We start from the raw sequence: 16730 nt of genomic DNA, 5'->3' as shown, positions 1-16730 counted from the left end.
TTCCAGCATGCGCCCATTCATGGCTGCATATTATTTAATTCATGCAAAGTTACGTCTTTATTGGGACAGGACTTGACGAATTATTTTACTTGACTCCGTGAGTTCATCTCTATTTCTTTGAGCCAAGCTGCATAAGCTGCATAAACTGCATATCATGCATTTATGTAATACATCTAATTTGTGCATTAATGGCTGTTATGTTAAATAAAGTTTACTAACTACAGTAAATCAAGTACCTGTGCACGTTGTTGTTGTTGCCTTGTTTCCCCTCAGACGCGCTGCAATGTTGATCCTGCGCGCAATTCTCAAAACATCCACAAGATGGCGGTGTTTATCGGTGAATTCGATATTACAAAACCGATATCCGGTTATTGTAAAATGCTTAAATATCAGGAAAAATATCGGTAAATCGATATATCGGTCGATCTCTACTTTACAGTTGCCAAGAATATAACTTTTGGGTTTTTTGTTATTAAAAATAAATAAGCAAATCCAGTTTGGGTTACAAAAAGTAACAAAAGTAACGTAATGCATTAGTTTCCATAAACATATGGAAAGGAACTAAGTAATGCAATTAGTTACTTTTTTATGGAGTAACACAATATGGTATTTACTTTTAAAAGTAACTTTCCCCAACACTGATTATGACAGAGATAAACTTGTTTTGTTTTTGTGCATCTCAGGTGTGCCAGGTGAGCGCTCAGCAGCCCGTCCAGACTGAACTTCTGATGCGTTACCACCAGCTGCAGTCCCGCTTGGCCACGCTCAAGATTGAGAATGAGGAGGTAAGAATGATCACAGTTACTACATGCAACATTTTATCATGGACGTTATCATGGTATCCACCTCTCAGTAATAATTATTTAGTCTCAGCCTCAGACGCTACATCCAAAGACCATTCACTGACTTTGATTCATATTGCATACTAAAATAATCGCAATCTGATTGACTGGTTTTATCCTATTTCCAAAAAGTCAGAGTGCACAGGTCTTTATCAGTGTGCTGAGAAACAAAGTTACGGTAAGGTAACTTTACCGATATGGCACCAGGCAGCCACACTGAACAAAAAAAATTCCTTTTGGGTTGATGTCACCAAGCCTTCTTATATTTTTCAGTCCCTCTGGTTCAAGCAACTGACATCATATTATAGAAGTAAAATAGGTTGTGAACTCTGTTTCCTGTTGACTTTAACATCAGATCTGTATGCTATACAGATCCCGCTGTTGCAACCACATGCTTTGCAAACTGTTCAGTTTTATTACACCTGCTCAGTGTAAAGATTCCTCAGCTTCTTTAGTGTGAGTCATCACTCTGCAGAGAGCCCAACTGCCTCTCTCACATGAGTCTTTAGCACTCAAAGAGCCCTCGGCTTTACTCACATATTTTTTTGAACCATTTTTAAAGCACTCCAGAGAATATACTTGAGCCTAGCACTCAAACTCGTTGCAATCTTTCCTGGGAACTGAGAGTGTATTTTTAGCATTCTTATCTGTTAATGGTGCGTTTCTTTTGGAATGGAACGGTTATCTCCATGTTTGGTCTTCGGTGGGGGTAATTCTTTGTATTGGGAGAGCCAAACACAACTCAACCGCATTACCAACCAACTAAGTGTATGCAGGTGCTAATGGACTTTGTAATAGCTCCCGTCTGTGTGTATTGATCATTTCATCTTGCCCTTATCACTTTGTGTCTCATAACCAGCTAGTAACTGATGATTTTATGTCATATAGGAAATGCGCCACATTAATCTGTGAGGGCCTGGGGCCAATTTACACACCATTCACTACAGCATTCAGACGATCCTTGATTTCATACATTGGTGTGAGTGATCTTTGGTCCCCGAGTCAAATGTATAGAGGTTTAGGAATTTTCAGAGCTGCATACAGCAATACAGTATATGTACAAATGTCACTTGTGGTTTGGCTGCATTGGTTGTCTTCAAAATAGGTTCAGATCTTTGCTTCATTGCTCAGTTTTGAGGTTTTAATAACTCTACCTGCATAAGCATTCAAGTAAGCAGCAACACATTTAAGACTGTGGGCGTATATGAGTCATAGTGACACATAGATGCAAGTGCAGACAAAGTTAAAGCTCATTTTACACTCTTTTTTTCTTCCAGTGATGTTTTCTGAACTAGTGTACTACACAAATACTTTTATTTGAAAGTTTAATCCATTTTTTTTGAGTCTCTCAATATTCTTAAGCTCGTATTGTGGGTTTGAATATATCACAGAGGCATGTACCTGTTATTGCAAACAATAAGCACTTTTTTTTGACTACAGTGTGCACTGAAAATTGTATTTTGAAAGTATTATAAAAGTGCCCACAAAATATTCCAGGGTTTAACAATAAATATTTTTTGATTATGTCGGGCAAGTATTTATTTTTTTCCTTTCCCTGCTAACATTATATGACAACAATATGAGACATCAATTTTGCCAAAATTTGTGTGTGTGTGTGTGTTAGAAAATAGATATGTTTTATATTATAACAATATTTTGTATATATACAACAGAAATATGTAATATAATTATGAAAGCCAGTTTTCATCTCAGGAAAAAAATAGTGAGTTGCATCTCACAATGTGGCTTTATATCTCACAATGTGACTTCCTTTCTTATTTTAAACTGTCATAATTCCCTTTTAATTTTTTAGATGTCCATGTATTACACTCTAAAAAATGCTGGGTTAAATACAACCCAGTGCTGGGTAAAATAGGGACAAACCCAGCAATTGGGCTGTTTTGACCCAGCGGTTGGGTTAAATGTTTAACCCAACCTTCTGGGTAGTAACCCAACCGCTGGGTCAAAACAACCCAATTGCTGGGTTTGTCTCTGTTTAATCCAGCATTTTTTAGAGTGTACTCCATGACTGCTACAAATTCATGAATACACTTTTGCTGGATGGCATTTGGTGTGAATCATTACTGATTTAGGTGTAATTTTAAACTTATACTAATTATGTAATGAAAAAGCTGGATTTTTAGCAGCCATTACTCCAGTCTTCAGTGTAACATGATCATTCCAAAATCATTCTAATATGCTGATTTGGTGCTCAAGTAGCATTTCTTTTTAGTATCAATGTTGACAACTGCTATGCTGCTTAAAATGGTTGTGGAAACCAAGATACTTATTTTCAGAATTCTTAAAAAAAAATAGACATTTCAAAAGAACATTCATTCTTTACTGTCACTTTTGATCAATTTAATGTATCCTTGCTGAATAAAAGTATGAATTTCTTTAATTTCTTTAAATCTTACAGACCCCAAACTTTGAACGGTACACTCTAAAAAATGCTGGGTTATTTCAACCCAATTTGGGTCAAATATGGACTAACCCAACCGTTGGGTTAAATTTTTACCCAAAATTTGGGTTAGTCCAAATTTGACCCAAAGTTGGGTTGAAATAACCCAGCATTTTTTAGAGTGTAGTGTAAATCTTGCATAACTTATATTCCCTAAGTTCATACTCATCTCTCTTTCACCTTACTGAGTCCCTGCTATGTTTAATTAGGTGCGCAAGACCCTGGATGCCACCATGCAGACCTTACAAGACATGCTGACAGTGGAGGACTTTGATGTATCAGATGCCTTCCAGCACAGCCGATCCACGGAGTCCATCAAATCCGTGGCTTCCGAGAGTTACATGAGCAAGTTAAACATTGCTAAGAGACGAGCCAATCAACAGGAGACAGAAGTCTTCTACTTCACTGTGAGTTGTCTTATTTTCTCAGGCCATAAGCACTGGGACCACAATTATGGACAGTTTTATATGACATATGGTGATATATGCAATTAATTGTGAGTAATCGGCATGTGTATTTAATTAAGTTTTTATTTGATTGACACTCATTATTGGTTATTTTAGACATAATATGGCAAACCCTGATACCTTCCATTTATAATACTTTTTTTAAGATAAAGATGAAGTCCAGGTCTTCAGGATCTCTGGACTATCAGTAGACCTTTTAATACATGGTTCTCATCAGAATCGTCTTTGCAAAGACTGATATGAAAGTCTACTCGGCCTGTACTATCTATCTGTCCAAACTCAGTCATCACACGTGGATTCACAAAGCATTCGTGACAAGGCCCATGCCTCACCAATGAGACGGAAATTAAATCCTCCTATTGGAACAGATTGAATTTGCGGCGTCTAAAGTACAGCGAAATCTGTTTTTTGTTGCCCTGTTTTAGTCACATCCTATTAAAACCATTAGCTCACTGACGCCTTCATCTGTGTCGCAGAAATTCAAGGAGTACCTGAATGGCAGTAACCTCATCATTAAGCTGCAGGCCAAGCATGACCTGCTGAAACAGACTCTGGGGGAAGGTGAGTTGTCTGTTTATTAAATAAGTTTCTCTCCGCTCTCTGGAAATGCTCAGCGTCAGCTAAGCCGCTGGCATCTAATTCCAACTTTGGTCACTGTTGGATATAAAATTGAAAGTTGTAGTTTCATAGTGAACTCAAAAAGTTTGCTAAACTAACTGGACAAGATACAGAAGTGAGGACCAAAAGGTTAAGACCATTAGTGAACATTCTTCTGTTTTGTGTCTGCTTGTGTAATTTAAAGCTGGCAGAACTACCATGAACTCCACAAGTCTGTGTAGAGCTGATGGTGAACTTCATTTGTACCAATGTTTTAATATGGTCAGGTGACTTATTTAAGATATAAAAATATACTATTTTCTTTATTTTATGTCATTCTTCCATGACAGTCTGGAATTTTTTTAATCAATCATTTGTTATATATGTTATTGTATATTATTGTAATTATATGTTATATATATATATATATAAAATATGTAATACAATGTATATATGTTTCATATATTTTATTATATATAATCATTTTAATTTATTTAAATTAAAAAAACATCCCAGATTTTCACTGTCATCTATTGTTGGGAAAAAAGCTTTAAACTACCCTTAAGGAATATAGAGGGTAATTTTCAGCCTAATGTTTACACATTACACAGATGTTCCACATCTATATTACACAGTGGATATACCGTAGACAATATTTTTGACCTATCCCTCAGTTTGTTAATACAAATGGGGATTAAACATTTAATATATGACCATAACACAATCTTTTACATGTGTTAACGTAATGCAAGTATGATTGCTTACTAACCCTTCTGTGCAAAGTTATCCAATCTTTCAACTGATATGACAACTAGCTAAAACATAAACCCAGTTCCCTTTCAGTCGGTCACTCTCGACGTCACGTCGGATGACCGACGAATTGGGATCTTGCTTAGAGAGACCAATCTACTTTGAGTGTAAACTAAACAAGCCAATGCACATTGGCATGCGATTATTGCATCCAGCTGCTGCTGATCACAGCGTGAGTATAAGTAGGCAGCAGATGCTGAGCATATTCAGCTTTTCGCTTCGGAGCCGAGCGGTTCTATCGTTCTGCTCCTGACCTTCTACAGTAGTAAAAACTACAGTCAAGCACGCTCTTCGTGGGCTCTCGTGCTGGTGGTACGGCGCTTCAGCGGCGGTGGTTTTCCCGTGTCGAGTGGGTTGCACACAACAGGCTGCACTACCCCCTGTGTGTGTTGCAGACGGCCATCTCCCCTGTGCGCTTCAGCACACTAAAAGAGCAATTTCCATCTAAAAGAGCTTCACGGGTGGAACGTCTTTTTAAAGACGCGTCTTTTTAAAGATGTCGTACCATCTGTGTGTTTCTGGGTGCGGTCGTTACCTGGCGCCGGGTGATGGTCACGATCGCTGCCTCTCGTGTCTGGGCATGAAGCACGCTGAGATGGCTTTCGTGGATGACTCATGCTCCCATTGCGGACCAGACTCCGTTACCTGCAAGGGGGCGGAGTGCCCATGCCACTGCCTAGATCTGGGGTTCCCTCTGGTGGCAGCCGGGGGCGCCCTTTTCTGGCAGTGGGCGGACTGGTCTTACGGTCACGGTGAGGAATACCCCTCCGGGGATGCCCCAGCCAGCCGGCACGCCGAAACCAGCAGAGCTCTCAAAAGAGCAGGCTGGCATGCCAATGTGCATTGGCTCGTTTAGTTTACACTCGAAGTAGATTGGTCTCTCTAAGCGAGATCCCAATTCGTCGGTTATCCGACGTGACGTCTCCGTTCCCTCCTTCAGGGAACGAGGGTTACCATACGTAACCGAGACGTTACTTTTGCATTGTATGACACAGCTAATACTGTGAAAAAAAGTCCCACACTTTAGATTTTGTAGAATTACTAGATAATGCCAAAGACTTTCTTCAGGCAAATAATAATGTTTTCTGTTTATTAACCGCTAGAGTGCCAAAAGTTACGGACTGCAGCTTTAAAATCACTATTATCGTTAATTTGTTGACATGAATGATTCTCAAATCATGCAGCTTGTAGGGCAGAGGTGTGCTTTTACTTTTTAAAGTAGTCAGATTTTACAAGTTAAAATTGGAAGAATAATCCTATACCAACATTAAAGGAGAAATCTTAGCCTTGTCTTAGGACTACAATGTCATAGAGAAAGCCACCCAGAGCACCCTAGCAACTGCATAGCAACATGCTAAAACACCTTAGCAACGCCCTGGCGTCAACACAACTACACTCTAACATTGTGAAGGTGACTTTTGCACAGGGAAGCACTGCTTACATTTTGTTTAGAAAACAAAAAAAAGTTACTTTAGTTAATTTATTTATTGTATTTGTAATTGAAAAAATTGGTAGTTGAAGCATTCTTGCATTATATTGTTTCTTTTTGACCTTCCTGTGTTTTTTGGTTTGTGGGCATGTATATTTTTTCATTGTTTGTATCATGGAGATACCAGGGAACCCTTTTAAATGCACTGGACATTGGGACAAAGAACCTAGTGAGCCGTCACAGACATCGCTCAGTGTCACCAGTGTGAAATGAATCCCTTGATGCACACCCACTCTTACTCACCCTCATACCCACAAATACAAACACACACACTTACTCACTCATTTAGCCCCCTTTAGTTCCCTTCTGTGGCCGTCTGACACCCCGCAGGGCCCTTTCCGAGGTTTTTAAGGTGACCAGTGCTCCTCTTTGTCTCAAGCGCTGTGTGGCTGCTCACCCATTCATCTCGTATTCAATAGTGCTGGCCACTCTCACGATAGCCCTCAGTATGCTCTGACCGAGCTTGAGAACCCAGTGCATGAGATCATGCTAATAATGACATTTCTGACTCCTCCCTCTTTCCACTCTCTTTTTTAGGAGAAAGAGCCGAATGTGGAACTACAAGGTAAGAGAGTTGTGCTGATGATGAGATTCCCATTTTCAAAAACAAAATAAAGGTTCTTAATTGGCATCTGTGGTTCCGTGAAGAACCTTTACCATCCATGGAAACTTTCCATTGCACAAATGCCCTTTATAGTGGAAAAAGGTTCCTTAGAGTATTAATATGTTCTTCACACTTGGAAACAAAAGGTTATTTAAAGAACTGTTCACTGTAAGGTTGTTTGGGGAACTCAAAATGTTTCTTCTTTGATATACTCTTAAAAAAAGATTCTTTATTGACATCTATGGTTCTTTGAAGAACCTTTAACATCAATGGAACGTTTGCATTGCACAAAAGGTTCTTTATAGTGGAAAACAATTCTTTAGATTATTCAAATGTTCTTCATACTAAGAAAAAAAATGGTTCTTTTCAGAACTGTTCACTGAAAGGTTTTTTTGGAGAACCCAGAATTGTTCTTCTATGGCATCATTGTGAAAACCCCTTTTGGAAACTTCATTGTTAAAGGGGTCATCAGATGCTACATGCACTTTTACAAGTTGTTTGAACTGAAATGTGTGTTGGCAGTGTGTGTACACAACCACCCTAAAATTATAAAAAAAATTCCCAGTGTTTTTTTTTTTTATCTACTAAAATCTTTACCCCTTTCTCAAATCGAGCCGATCTCAGATGCCTGTCTGTGTGACATCACAAAAACAGGCCCCTCCCACGATAGTCTAAATGACAATGGCGTTTCAGCACAGACTGGACTGGTGTCTTACGTTAGACCCGCCCTGAGTGAGCTGTCATCAGTCCGCCATTGTTTCACCGCTGGAGCAGATGTACACAAGAATGACTCCTAAGCGAATGAGGTGTTCTGTTGTTGGATGTAATAATGTACATATCAGTCATCATTTACTCCCGACATCTGAGCCGCTGAAGACGCAGTGGATTACGTTTGTTTCTGAAGGGAATGCGCCCCCGATCTACCTAAATGCGTCTATGTTCACGCGAATCATTCGTGATCCAGCTTCACCTACAGAAGAAGTGAGTTTAAGGTTTTTTAATGAATCTTTGCAAATCGCCTTTCCGAATAATGTGCTAATTAGCAAGTTTCACGATGAATTAAACAGCCTAAAGTAAATTAAATTAAACTAAAGTAAACAGTCCCTCAGAGAGCAGCTCGGAAGAGAGGGGCGGGGTCAGCAGAGCTCATTAACATTTAAAGGAAAATGCTACATAACGGCTTGCTCTGAAATGAGCTGTTTTTGTCAGGGTAAAAAAGGTGTTTTTTACACTACCATTGAGAGATTTTAACCAAACTATGTTACAGACTTTTCATTAAGACCCTAAAGAATTATATCAAGTTGTGGAAAATGGGCATCCGATGACCCCTTTAAGATTGTATAACTATGAAAACACCCTTTATTTTTAAGAGTGAAGATATACTCTTTTACCTCAACATTTCAAGATTTTTGTCCAATTAAATTGTATCTAAAGAAAACTGCACTTGTTAAACCATTGGGGTCATTAAAAAATAAGATTCAGTCCGTGTTATACCTCTCATCCATATCTATTATTCATTATCCATATCCATGATTATTGTTTTTAATAGAAAAAAGTTGTTATGGCATTTTAGATTAAAAAGAGATTAAACCATTATTTTCAGTCCATTTTATGCATGTTCATATGCTAAAACAACCTCTAAAACACATAACAGGCCAGGGTAAAAGCAAGAGAGGACAAATAAAACTTTTTTGATATTGCATGGTGGTCAAAAGGGGGACTTGTCCTCAAGCTGTCACTGGCAGGGGCTCAACTCATGCTGGGTTATCCAAAATGTCCTCTGACAGTTGGAGAATGCTGAGAATAGAGCCTTCATGGTAAACAAATGCAGACCTCTTCTGACCTCTCAGTTGGGTGACATCTACCAGTGTTGCCATTGATAATCATATGCCCTTTATTTAAAATTTCAAATGAAACACACTGCACAGCTCCACAAATACAGCTGCAAATGCTTGAACAACACATATGTTGGTACTCCGACATATGAAATTGTGCTTATATAGCTAGAAGCATTTTCATTCACATACTTGCATAGAATATGTTTCAGGCCCAAATAATAAAGAGCAAAATATCTATACTTAAGCATGCATACATTCTCAATTTCGTTGAAAACATCCATCTCTGTTAATGAATAATCACATAAGCAAATATAAACAACAGCTTGTGCTTGTGCCCTCAGGTTTACAACCAAAGTACAGAGCCATGTCATGTTTGACTTTGATTGCATTTACCGTTCTGTCACAACAGCAATTATGTTTCCATAGCCAAATGTTTCAATTAGGGCCTGATTCAGTGCTCCTATAGGGAATAGAAAACTCCATGCAGTTGTTACCGGTTAATTTGAGGTCAAAAGCATTAGGATGTAATTACGATCTTTTAAAGAACAACAATTAATGCCTGTTGCTTATTTAAACCCCTCATTATTGGCTGTTTCCTCCGCTGAGACATAAGTAAGAATCGAATATTTGGGAAAGGGTTTAGCTATTTAGGTTTTAAGGTCTTTGATATAACATGTCATTCAGAGGGTTTTTTTGTGTGTGGTTTTGTTCCATCTAACCATCTCCATTCCTCAGACCCCCAACCCTTCCCCCGAAACCACAGAAATTGCGGAAACCAAGGCCTCGTTCCATCTATAACCATAAGCTGTTTAACGGCAATATGGAGAGTTTCATTAAGGTACCCACTGACTTTGGTGCTAACAGCGCCCCCTGGTGGGCTGGAGGGATGGCTGAAGCTCTGTCTATCTTTTCTCACTGACTCATGCGCTCACACCCTCTATTTGCTTCTGTTAATTTCCTGTCTTTCGCCAGGTGGCGATGATGCAGATGATAAGGGTGGTAGCTGATGCCCTCCTGCCTAAATACAGACTCAGCAGGGCCCATTAGTTTTTAAGGAACTGCCTTAATGCTAAATTCACGCAATTACGTGGTCAATTACCACTTAGATTTAAAGTATTTTGTTTAAAAAGATATAAATAGAAGAAAAATCACGTGTATCACAGGTATCACGTTCTCCACATGCCTCCCTTTACTGCATCTCAAGCCATTCCAGCAGCCGCCCTAATGCTGTTCCACCCAGTCTCCACGACGATACTGTCGTCTCCATGGCGATTCTGTCGTCCCTTCCTCTCTAACTGTGATTTTCTCACCTCTTTCACTCCTCTGCTCTGCTCTACGCTGCTTTGTGTCCTAGGGGAAGACGGAATGCTCGTACCCGCAGTCAGGTACTGTAGAATAGGGCCAGGCATGGACTGTCTTTACCTTTCAGATAAGGCTGTAATACATTTGCTTAGACAAATGACATGTCATTGCTGCTTTCCACAACAGTTTCCACAACAGAGAAATTCTAACAAGCTTTCTGTAGCGACCTTCGGATGAGTTGCTATTAGCAGCCTTTGCTATTGTGTTATGCCCGTGAGGACAGACATGCTTAATGCTTTGCTTTATTTTCTACTAAAACAATGAAAAAATATTTTTTATTTTTTAGTTTTATGTACAGTATATATTACTTATTTTTAAAGCATTTAGAAAATGTTAAATACTTATTTAAAGGTGCACCAAGCATTTTTTTCCGGTTTAATTTGCATCTAATGATACACAAATGTGTTAAAACAATTTGTTTAGTTATACAATAAAATTAAAATAATGTGTACTCACATGAGGTAAAACACCAGTCATAGCAGTAGCCTAGAAAAAGCTGTTTTAATTCTATAAATTCATATTCCATGAGAAAACATGTCCAATATGATAGATTATATTGATAAAGCAGGTCGTTTTTAGCTGGTCATGTGATCTCAGCATGGACGCCTAGTGATGCGACCAGCTCTATGTTAAATATAACAGGTTTATTAGGAGTGTACATAATATTATACATGATTGTATACTATTTTATAATTTTATGCTACTTTTAGTGCTTTTTGTTTACTTTTTAATCAGGGAAAAATGAGCAGGTGCACCTTTAAAGGAAATCATTTGTTCACCCTCGTGATGTTCCAAACTTGTATGAAAAATGTTCTTGTTTTTGTCCATACAATGAAATTTGTTTAGGTCCAATTTTATTTGACTTTGACTTGGACAAAACTATCTTCAAAATGTCAAAATATTTTGTTCCCCGGAAGAAGAAAGTCAGGTTTGGGTCGCATGAGTGTGAGTAAATGATGAGAAATTTTTTTTTGAAAAAACTGTCAACTATCCCTTTAAATCTCAGCCACAGCTTTAAAACTGGTGCCATTTTGTAATGATTGTTGTCTTTCAGGATTCAGGTCAACCCATTCCTCTGGTGGTGGAGAGCTGTATACGATACATTAATCTATATGGTAAGCAGTTCAAGGAAAGGTCGCTAATTGATTGCAGATAAACATGCTGACTCAGGAGCTACTGGAAACCATTAGAGAGCTCTCCAAAAACAACACATCCACTTATCATTCACAGAGTGCTCAACATTCTCAACCAGAGTGAGACACAGATGCTAATTAGAATAAGGACTCATCTGTTGTAAGTTTTAGTGATCCTGTGATACTTTGGAAATAGTTCCATATAAACTCCATCTGTCAGGGTGAAGCTGAAGTTAGTGAATTTCGAGAATGACATCAGTTTGGCTGCTAAGTATTCAATGGATTGATGATTTATTATTCTGCTAGAGACTATACATTTTTATGGATGTCAAGGCAGAAAATAATAATGCTATAAATTCTATTCTCTCTGCTGGCTCAAAGGTTGTTAACAAGGAACCTGATCTACTCTTTCTTTGAGATTATTTCTTTAAGATCACAGGCATTCCCTCAGGATCCAATGAAATCTCAGAAAATGATTGGAACTTCTTTAGCAACTCATATGTGCCAAAAAAAATTAAGGACCCCTTAGAGGGAAATGTTGTATTTCCTCCTGTCTTGTTTTGAGCTGGAAATAATGCAATATCATGCCTTGACAAGTTTTCGACTCATGTTTCTTTTAATTTTCCAGGGCTGCAACAGCAAGGCATATTCCGAGTTCCTGGATCTCAGGTGGAAGTCAACGATATTAAAAATTCATTTGAAAGAGGTTAGTCCCCTAGAGATGAACTGTAATTATTTTTCAGTTATTTATGTTTATGTACTTTCCAAACTGTAAATATGTTTCTTCCGCACATCAGATCATCATTGCCGAGCAGAGGGTGTAAATAACATCAGAAAATTAAATTTGGTAGCAGGATTTCGATTTACAAAAGCTTTCCTGTGAAACAAATTGATTCTACATTTAGCTCATGTTTGCAGATACAAACAATCATCTGCCTGGTTTTGATATTGACAAATGATGTATTAAATTATATAAGCCATCGATTTGCACTGAAACATTTACTACCTAGAAATTCCCAGAAAATAAAAAAAGAATAAGAGCTTAATAATGATAACAGAAAAGAGTATAGTAAATTGAAATAGTAAATTCTGAAAATAATAATTGGACATTCAGAATAACTGGCCAGATAATCTTTTACTGGAATTGTCGTCATGTCTTTTGAAGTTTCTCAGTTCATCAGATATGGAGGATGAGTGCAAATTTCAGCTACAAGAGAGATGCAAGATAAACAAAACAAATGATACCGTAAGGATATCAGTCATTAGGTGTTACACAGCAGTGTTGTTGATAAATAGCTACGTTTTAATGTGCAACCTTGTTATTGTGTCACAGGTAATTGAAACATCAGCAAAAAAAAATAAAAAATACTAAGGTGCCTGCTAGTGCCTGAATTTGGGTTCTTGTAAAACTTAGGGAACTAAGGAGCAGAAAGAGACAAATCCCTATTTTGTAGACCCTTAACTTAATTGTGTTATTACTTACTTTACGTTATTACTTATTATTATATATTAGGAATGTGTGTGTGTGTGTGTCTATTTTTCTCCTATAATCCCTATTTTTTCCACCATTTATTTCAGGTGAGGACCCACTGGTTGATGATCAGAGCGATCGTGACATCAACTCTGTGGCTGGTGTTCTCAAGCTGTATTTCAGAGGTCTGGAGAACCCTCTGTTCCCCAAGGAGCGCTTCCTGGATTTGATCTCCACCATCAGTGAGTGTTTCATTCAGTTGCAGGATAGGTCGAAATGTCACTGGAGTGATTAAACCTGGTATTACTCCATAGATTGCTGTTATTTGTTGTATGTTTCTACTGGTGCTTGGCTTCGTCTTTGCAATTTGACAAAGCAGTTTGTCAGTTTCTTATATATTGCTTTTGGAAACAAAAAATGTCTGGCAAGAGAATGTAAAAAGTAAAACATAAGTAAACATACAAAAGATTGTTTTGGGATTGAGGCTAATAGTTGACTGCCATTCACAAGTTTGGGGTCAGTAAAATTTTTATTTTTATTTAGATTGCTGAAGGATTATGCAACACTGAAGACTGAATTGTTGTAAAAATATTTCACAGTATTACTGTTTTACTGTATTTTTGATCAAATAAATGCAGCCTTGGTGAGACTTCTTTCAAAAACATGAATCAGTCTTACCAACCCCAGATTTTGAACAGTTGTATATATTTTAAATGTGGAGCTTTTGGTTTATTTGTTTGAATGCTTGTTTGTCGATTTCTTGTTTCAGAGCTTGAATCATCTGCGGAAAGAGCCCACCACATCCAGCAGATCATCATCACCCTTCCTCGTACCATCATCATCGTCATGAGATACCTGTTTGCTTTTCTAAATCAGTAAGTTTTATATTTCACAAACTTTTTTTGTGCCATACTTTAAAGAAGTTGACCTGCAGTTACACACGCATGCTCAAAAGTGGGAGGCTAATCTGTAATTTTACCACACTGCCTTCACAGCATCTCTGTTTTTAGACTGTAAATCTCCTAGTAAATCACCATTTATATGAATAGCAGCAGTCACAAGCAAAGACATTCCTTATATTTACAAAGAGCTATTCAGCAGCACCTACCATTATTGTCTAATTTATGACCATGTCTGTCAAGTCAAGTGCTTTAGAGGATATTTACGCCAGAAGAAACCGATCAGTCTGTACTGTACTATACCTGTCCTCTTCTCCTTGGTTTTTATTGATGCTTCCTGTTCTCACCCTCCCCCAGGCCGAACAAAGAATTTGATTTCACTTCATGAGTTTTCCCTCTGACTTCTCCCCCCCCGCCCCTTCATTTGCTCTCGGTGCTCGCAGCTCTGACTCAGTTGAACTTCACTTCTGCAGTCAAGAGACTTCCCAATGAGAGATGAGCTGAAAGATAATGCACTGTACATGAAGATGAATTCTCTTGGACAAGTTATGAATTAGTATATTGAAATAGACAGCAGGAGTAAGAGTGAAAGCTTTTGATAAATTGTAATTCCTGCAGCATTACATCACCTTTAAGAACGTAAACTTTTTTTTACTATCTCTGTCTCTTCATCCTAGTCTGTCCCAGTACAGTGATGAGAACATGATGGACCCATATAACCTTGCCATCTGTTTTGGACCCACTCTGATGCCCATCCCGGATGGTCAGGACCCTGTGGCCTGCCAGGCTCATGTTAATGAGGTCATCAAGACCATCATCATCCACCACGAGGTCATCTTCCCCAACTTGCGTGAGCTGGACGGTCCTGTCTATGAGAAATGCATGACTGGAGGAGAGGAGTACTGGTGAGCTCCAGACTTTAGCTGGATTTTGTTGTTACTAAGGAATGTCATAATTCCTCTATTAGAGCCAGCCGTGGCTTAAACTGAGCTCTCTACTATGAATGGGGAGTTTCGCACTCGGGTCATATAAAGTGGAGTACCTGAGGCATACTTTTGTAACCTATTGCTAAAAGCAGTATTTCTACTTATAAAAAAGATCCATGATACAGTGTTGGTATCAGAAGGAAATACCACATGGTTCTTTGATATATACTGTTGTTCTAAAAGATTACCATATTAATATACCATAGATTACTTGTTATTCCTAGGCACTTGGTGGAAATGGTTTGCTTTGGTTATTATTAGTAATAAATGTAAACACAGTACCGTTGAAAAGTTTGGGGCCAGTAAGATTTTTTTTAGAAATTAGATTCTGATGAATCAAATGAATCTGATGAATTAGATTATGCTCACTAAGGCTGCATTTATTTGATATAAATACAGTAAAAACGGATAAATCTCAGCTGTGAAATAAATGTAAATGTAAACAAATAAAGTGTAATAGCAAAACTGAATTTTCAGCAGCCATTGCTCCAGTCTTCATTGTCACATGATGCTTAAGAAATCATTCTAATATGTTGATTTGGTGCTCAAAAAAACATTATTATTATAAATGCTGAAAACTGTTTTTCTGCTTAAAATTGGTGGAAACTATGATGCTTTTCTTAGACAAATAGAAAATTCAAAAGAACAGTATTTATTTGAAATAAAAGTAGAATCAATGCATCCTAGCTAAATAAAAGTATTATTTTCTTAAAAAAAAAAAAAAAACCTACTGACTCCAGACTTTTGAATGTATTTATCAAACATGCTGTTTTAAAAGCAAGACTCCTAATGCTGTTTTTTTTTACCCTGTTCTTACTCTTTGTTATGACTTCTGCGTAATGACTCTTAACCATGGTAAAATCAATGTGTAACACAGTCTCTTGTGGCATATTGCTTTAAATCCCCATTAAATAATTTTTTTTTTTTATCCACAATGCTTTCAATGCTTTATGTTTCATGAGTCTCTAATATTGATACTATCAGAATTGATTACTGTTTGCGGGACATTGCAGAACTGTAATTGTCATGGTTTTTCCAATGCTGGCATTATCATGTGTACAGTTATTGTGTTTACTGTGCTTTTAAACAACTCTTTCTCTTTGTGTTTGTTTATGTGTATATATTCACACAGTGACAGCCCTCACAGTGAACCAGGCACCATTGATGAAGCGGACAACTGCACCGAACCACACACGAGCGATGATGGTACAGGCATTTGTGCATTCATTCAATGCTTTATGTACACTCTTATCATTCTTATCATTGTCTCTTATGGCAAGATGCTGTATTGTATTGAAAAAGAGACAAATAACCAGAAGCAAAAATCAGCATTTGAGGTTTTTAGTTTACTTAACCAATAGAAGTACAGTCGGATGTTTATGTTAGCCTTTGGGGTTGAAAGGAATCAAAATGACCACATATTGCTTCCTAAAGAAAAAGAAAAATGGTTTTGCCTTGTGTATTTTGAAGATGATGTGCTGATTAGCATTGCTGTGTTGTGCTCTGGATGACCTTTCGGGCTTGTGTGTGTATATGTGTGTGCACATGGATGTCAACCACATAATTGACATCAGATGTCAAAGCTGGCATTGAAATATCTGGGTCGTATTCAGTTTAATCGAAACAGTTTCCACAAAACAATATTATTCATACAACCACAGCCAATATGCGACTTTGACTGTGCTGCAAAAAATCTTTCAGTATTTGTTGTGTATTTGTATATATATATATATATATATATATATATATATATATATATATAATTGAGGTA

At 37.7% G+C, this 16730-nt stretch overlaps 1 protein-coding gene across 3 annotated transcripts in view; it reads left to right on the top strand.

The window, feature by feature from the left end:
• The window catches only part of LOC107657972 (SLIT-ROBO Rho GTPase-activating protein 3), an 89364-nt gene that overhangs the window by 57769 nt on the left and 14865 nt on the right, over positions 1-16730 (top strand). For 2 of the 3 annotated variants that reach the window (XM_016446326.1, XM_016446343.1), the window contains 11 exons: positions 684-785; positions 3513-3710; positions 4247-4331; positions 7204-7231; positions 9844-9946; positions 11525-11585; positions 12232-12309; positions 13182-13316; positions 13844-13949; positions 14651-14878; positions 16092-16165. In XM_016446326.1, the coding sequence (XP_016301812.1) occupies positions 684-785; positions 3513-3710; positions 4247-4331; positions 7204-7231; positions 9844-9946; positions 11525-11585; positions 12232-12309; positions 13182-13316; positions 13844-13949; positions 14651-14878; positions 16092-16165 (1198 nt within the window). Of the gene's footprint in view, positions 1-683; positions 786-3512; positions 3711-4246; positions 4332-7203; positions 7232-9843; positions 9947-10462; positions 10494-11524; positions 11586-12231; positions 12310-13181; positions 13317-13843; positions 13950-14650; positions 14879-16091; positions 16166-16730 lie in introns of all 3 variants that reach the window. The other variant, XM_016446336.1, reaches the window with a different exon arrangement.

Source organism: Sinocyclocheilus anshuiensis, unplaced genomic scaffold (assembly GCF_001515605.1).
Source record: "Sinocyclocheilus anshuiensis isolate Anshui unplaced genomic scaffold, SAMN03320099.WGS_v1.1 scaffold2171, whole genome shotgun sequence".
NCBI lineage: Eukaryota > Metazoa > Chordata > Actinopteri > Cypriniformes > Cyprinidae > Sinocyclocheilus > Sinocyclocheilus anshuiensis.
Note: the sequence above shows the minus strand (reverse complement) of the source record. Positions and strands in the feature narration are given on the sequence as shown.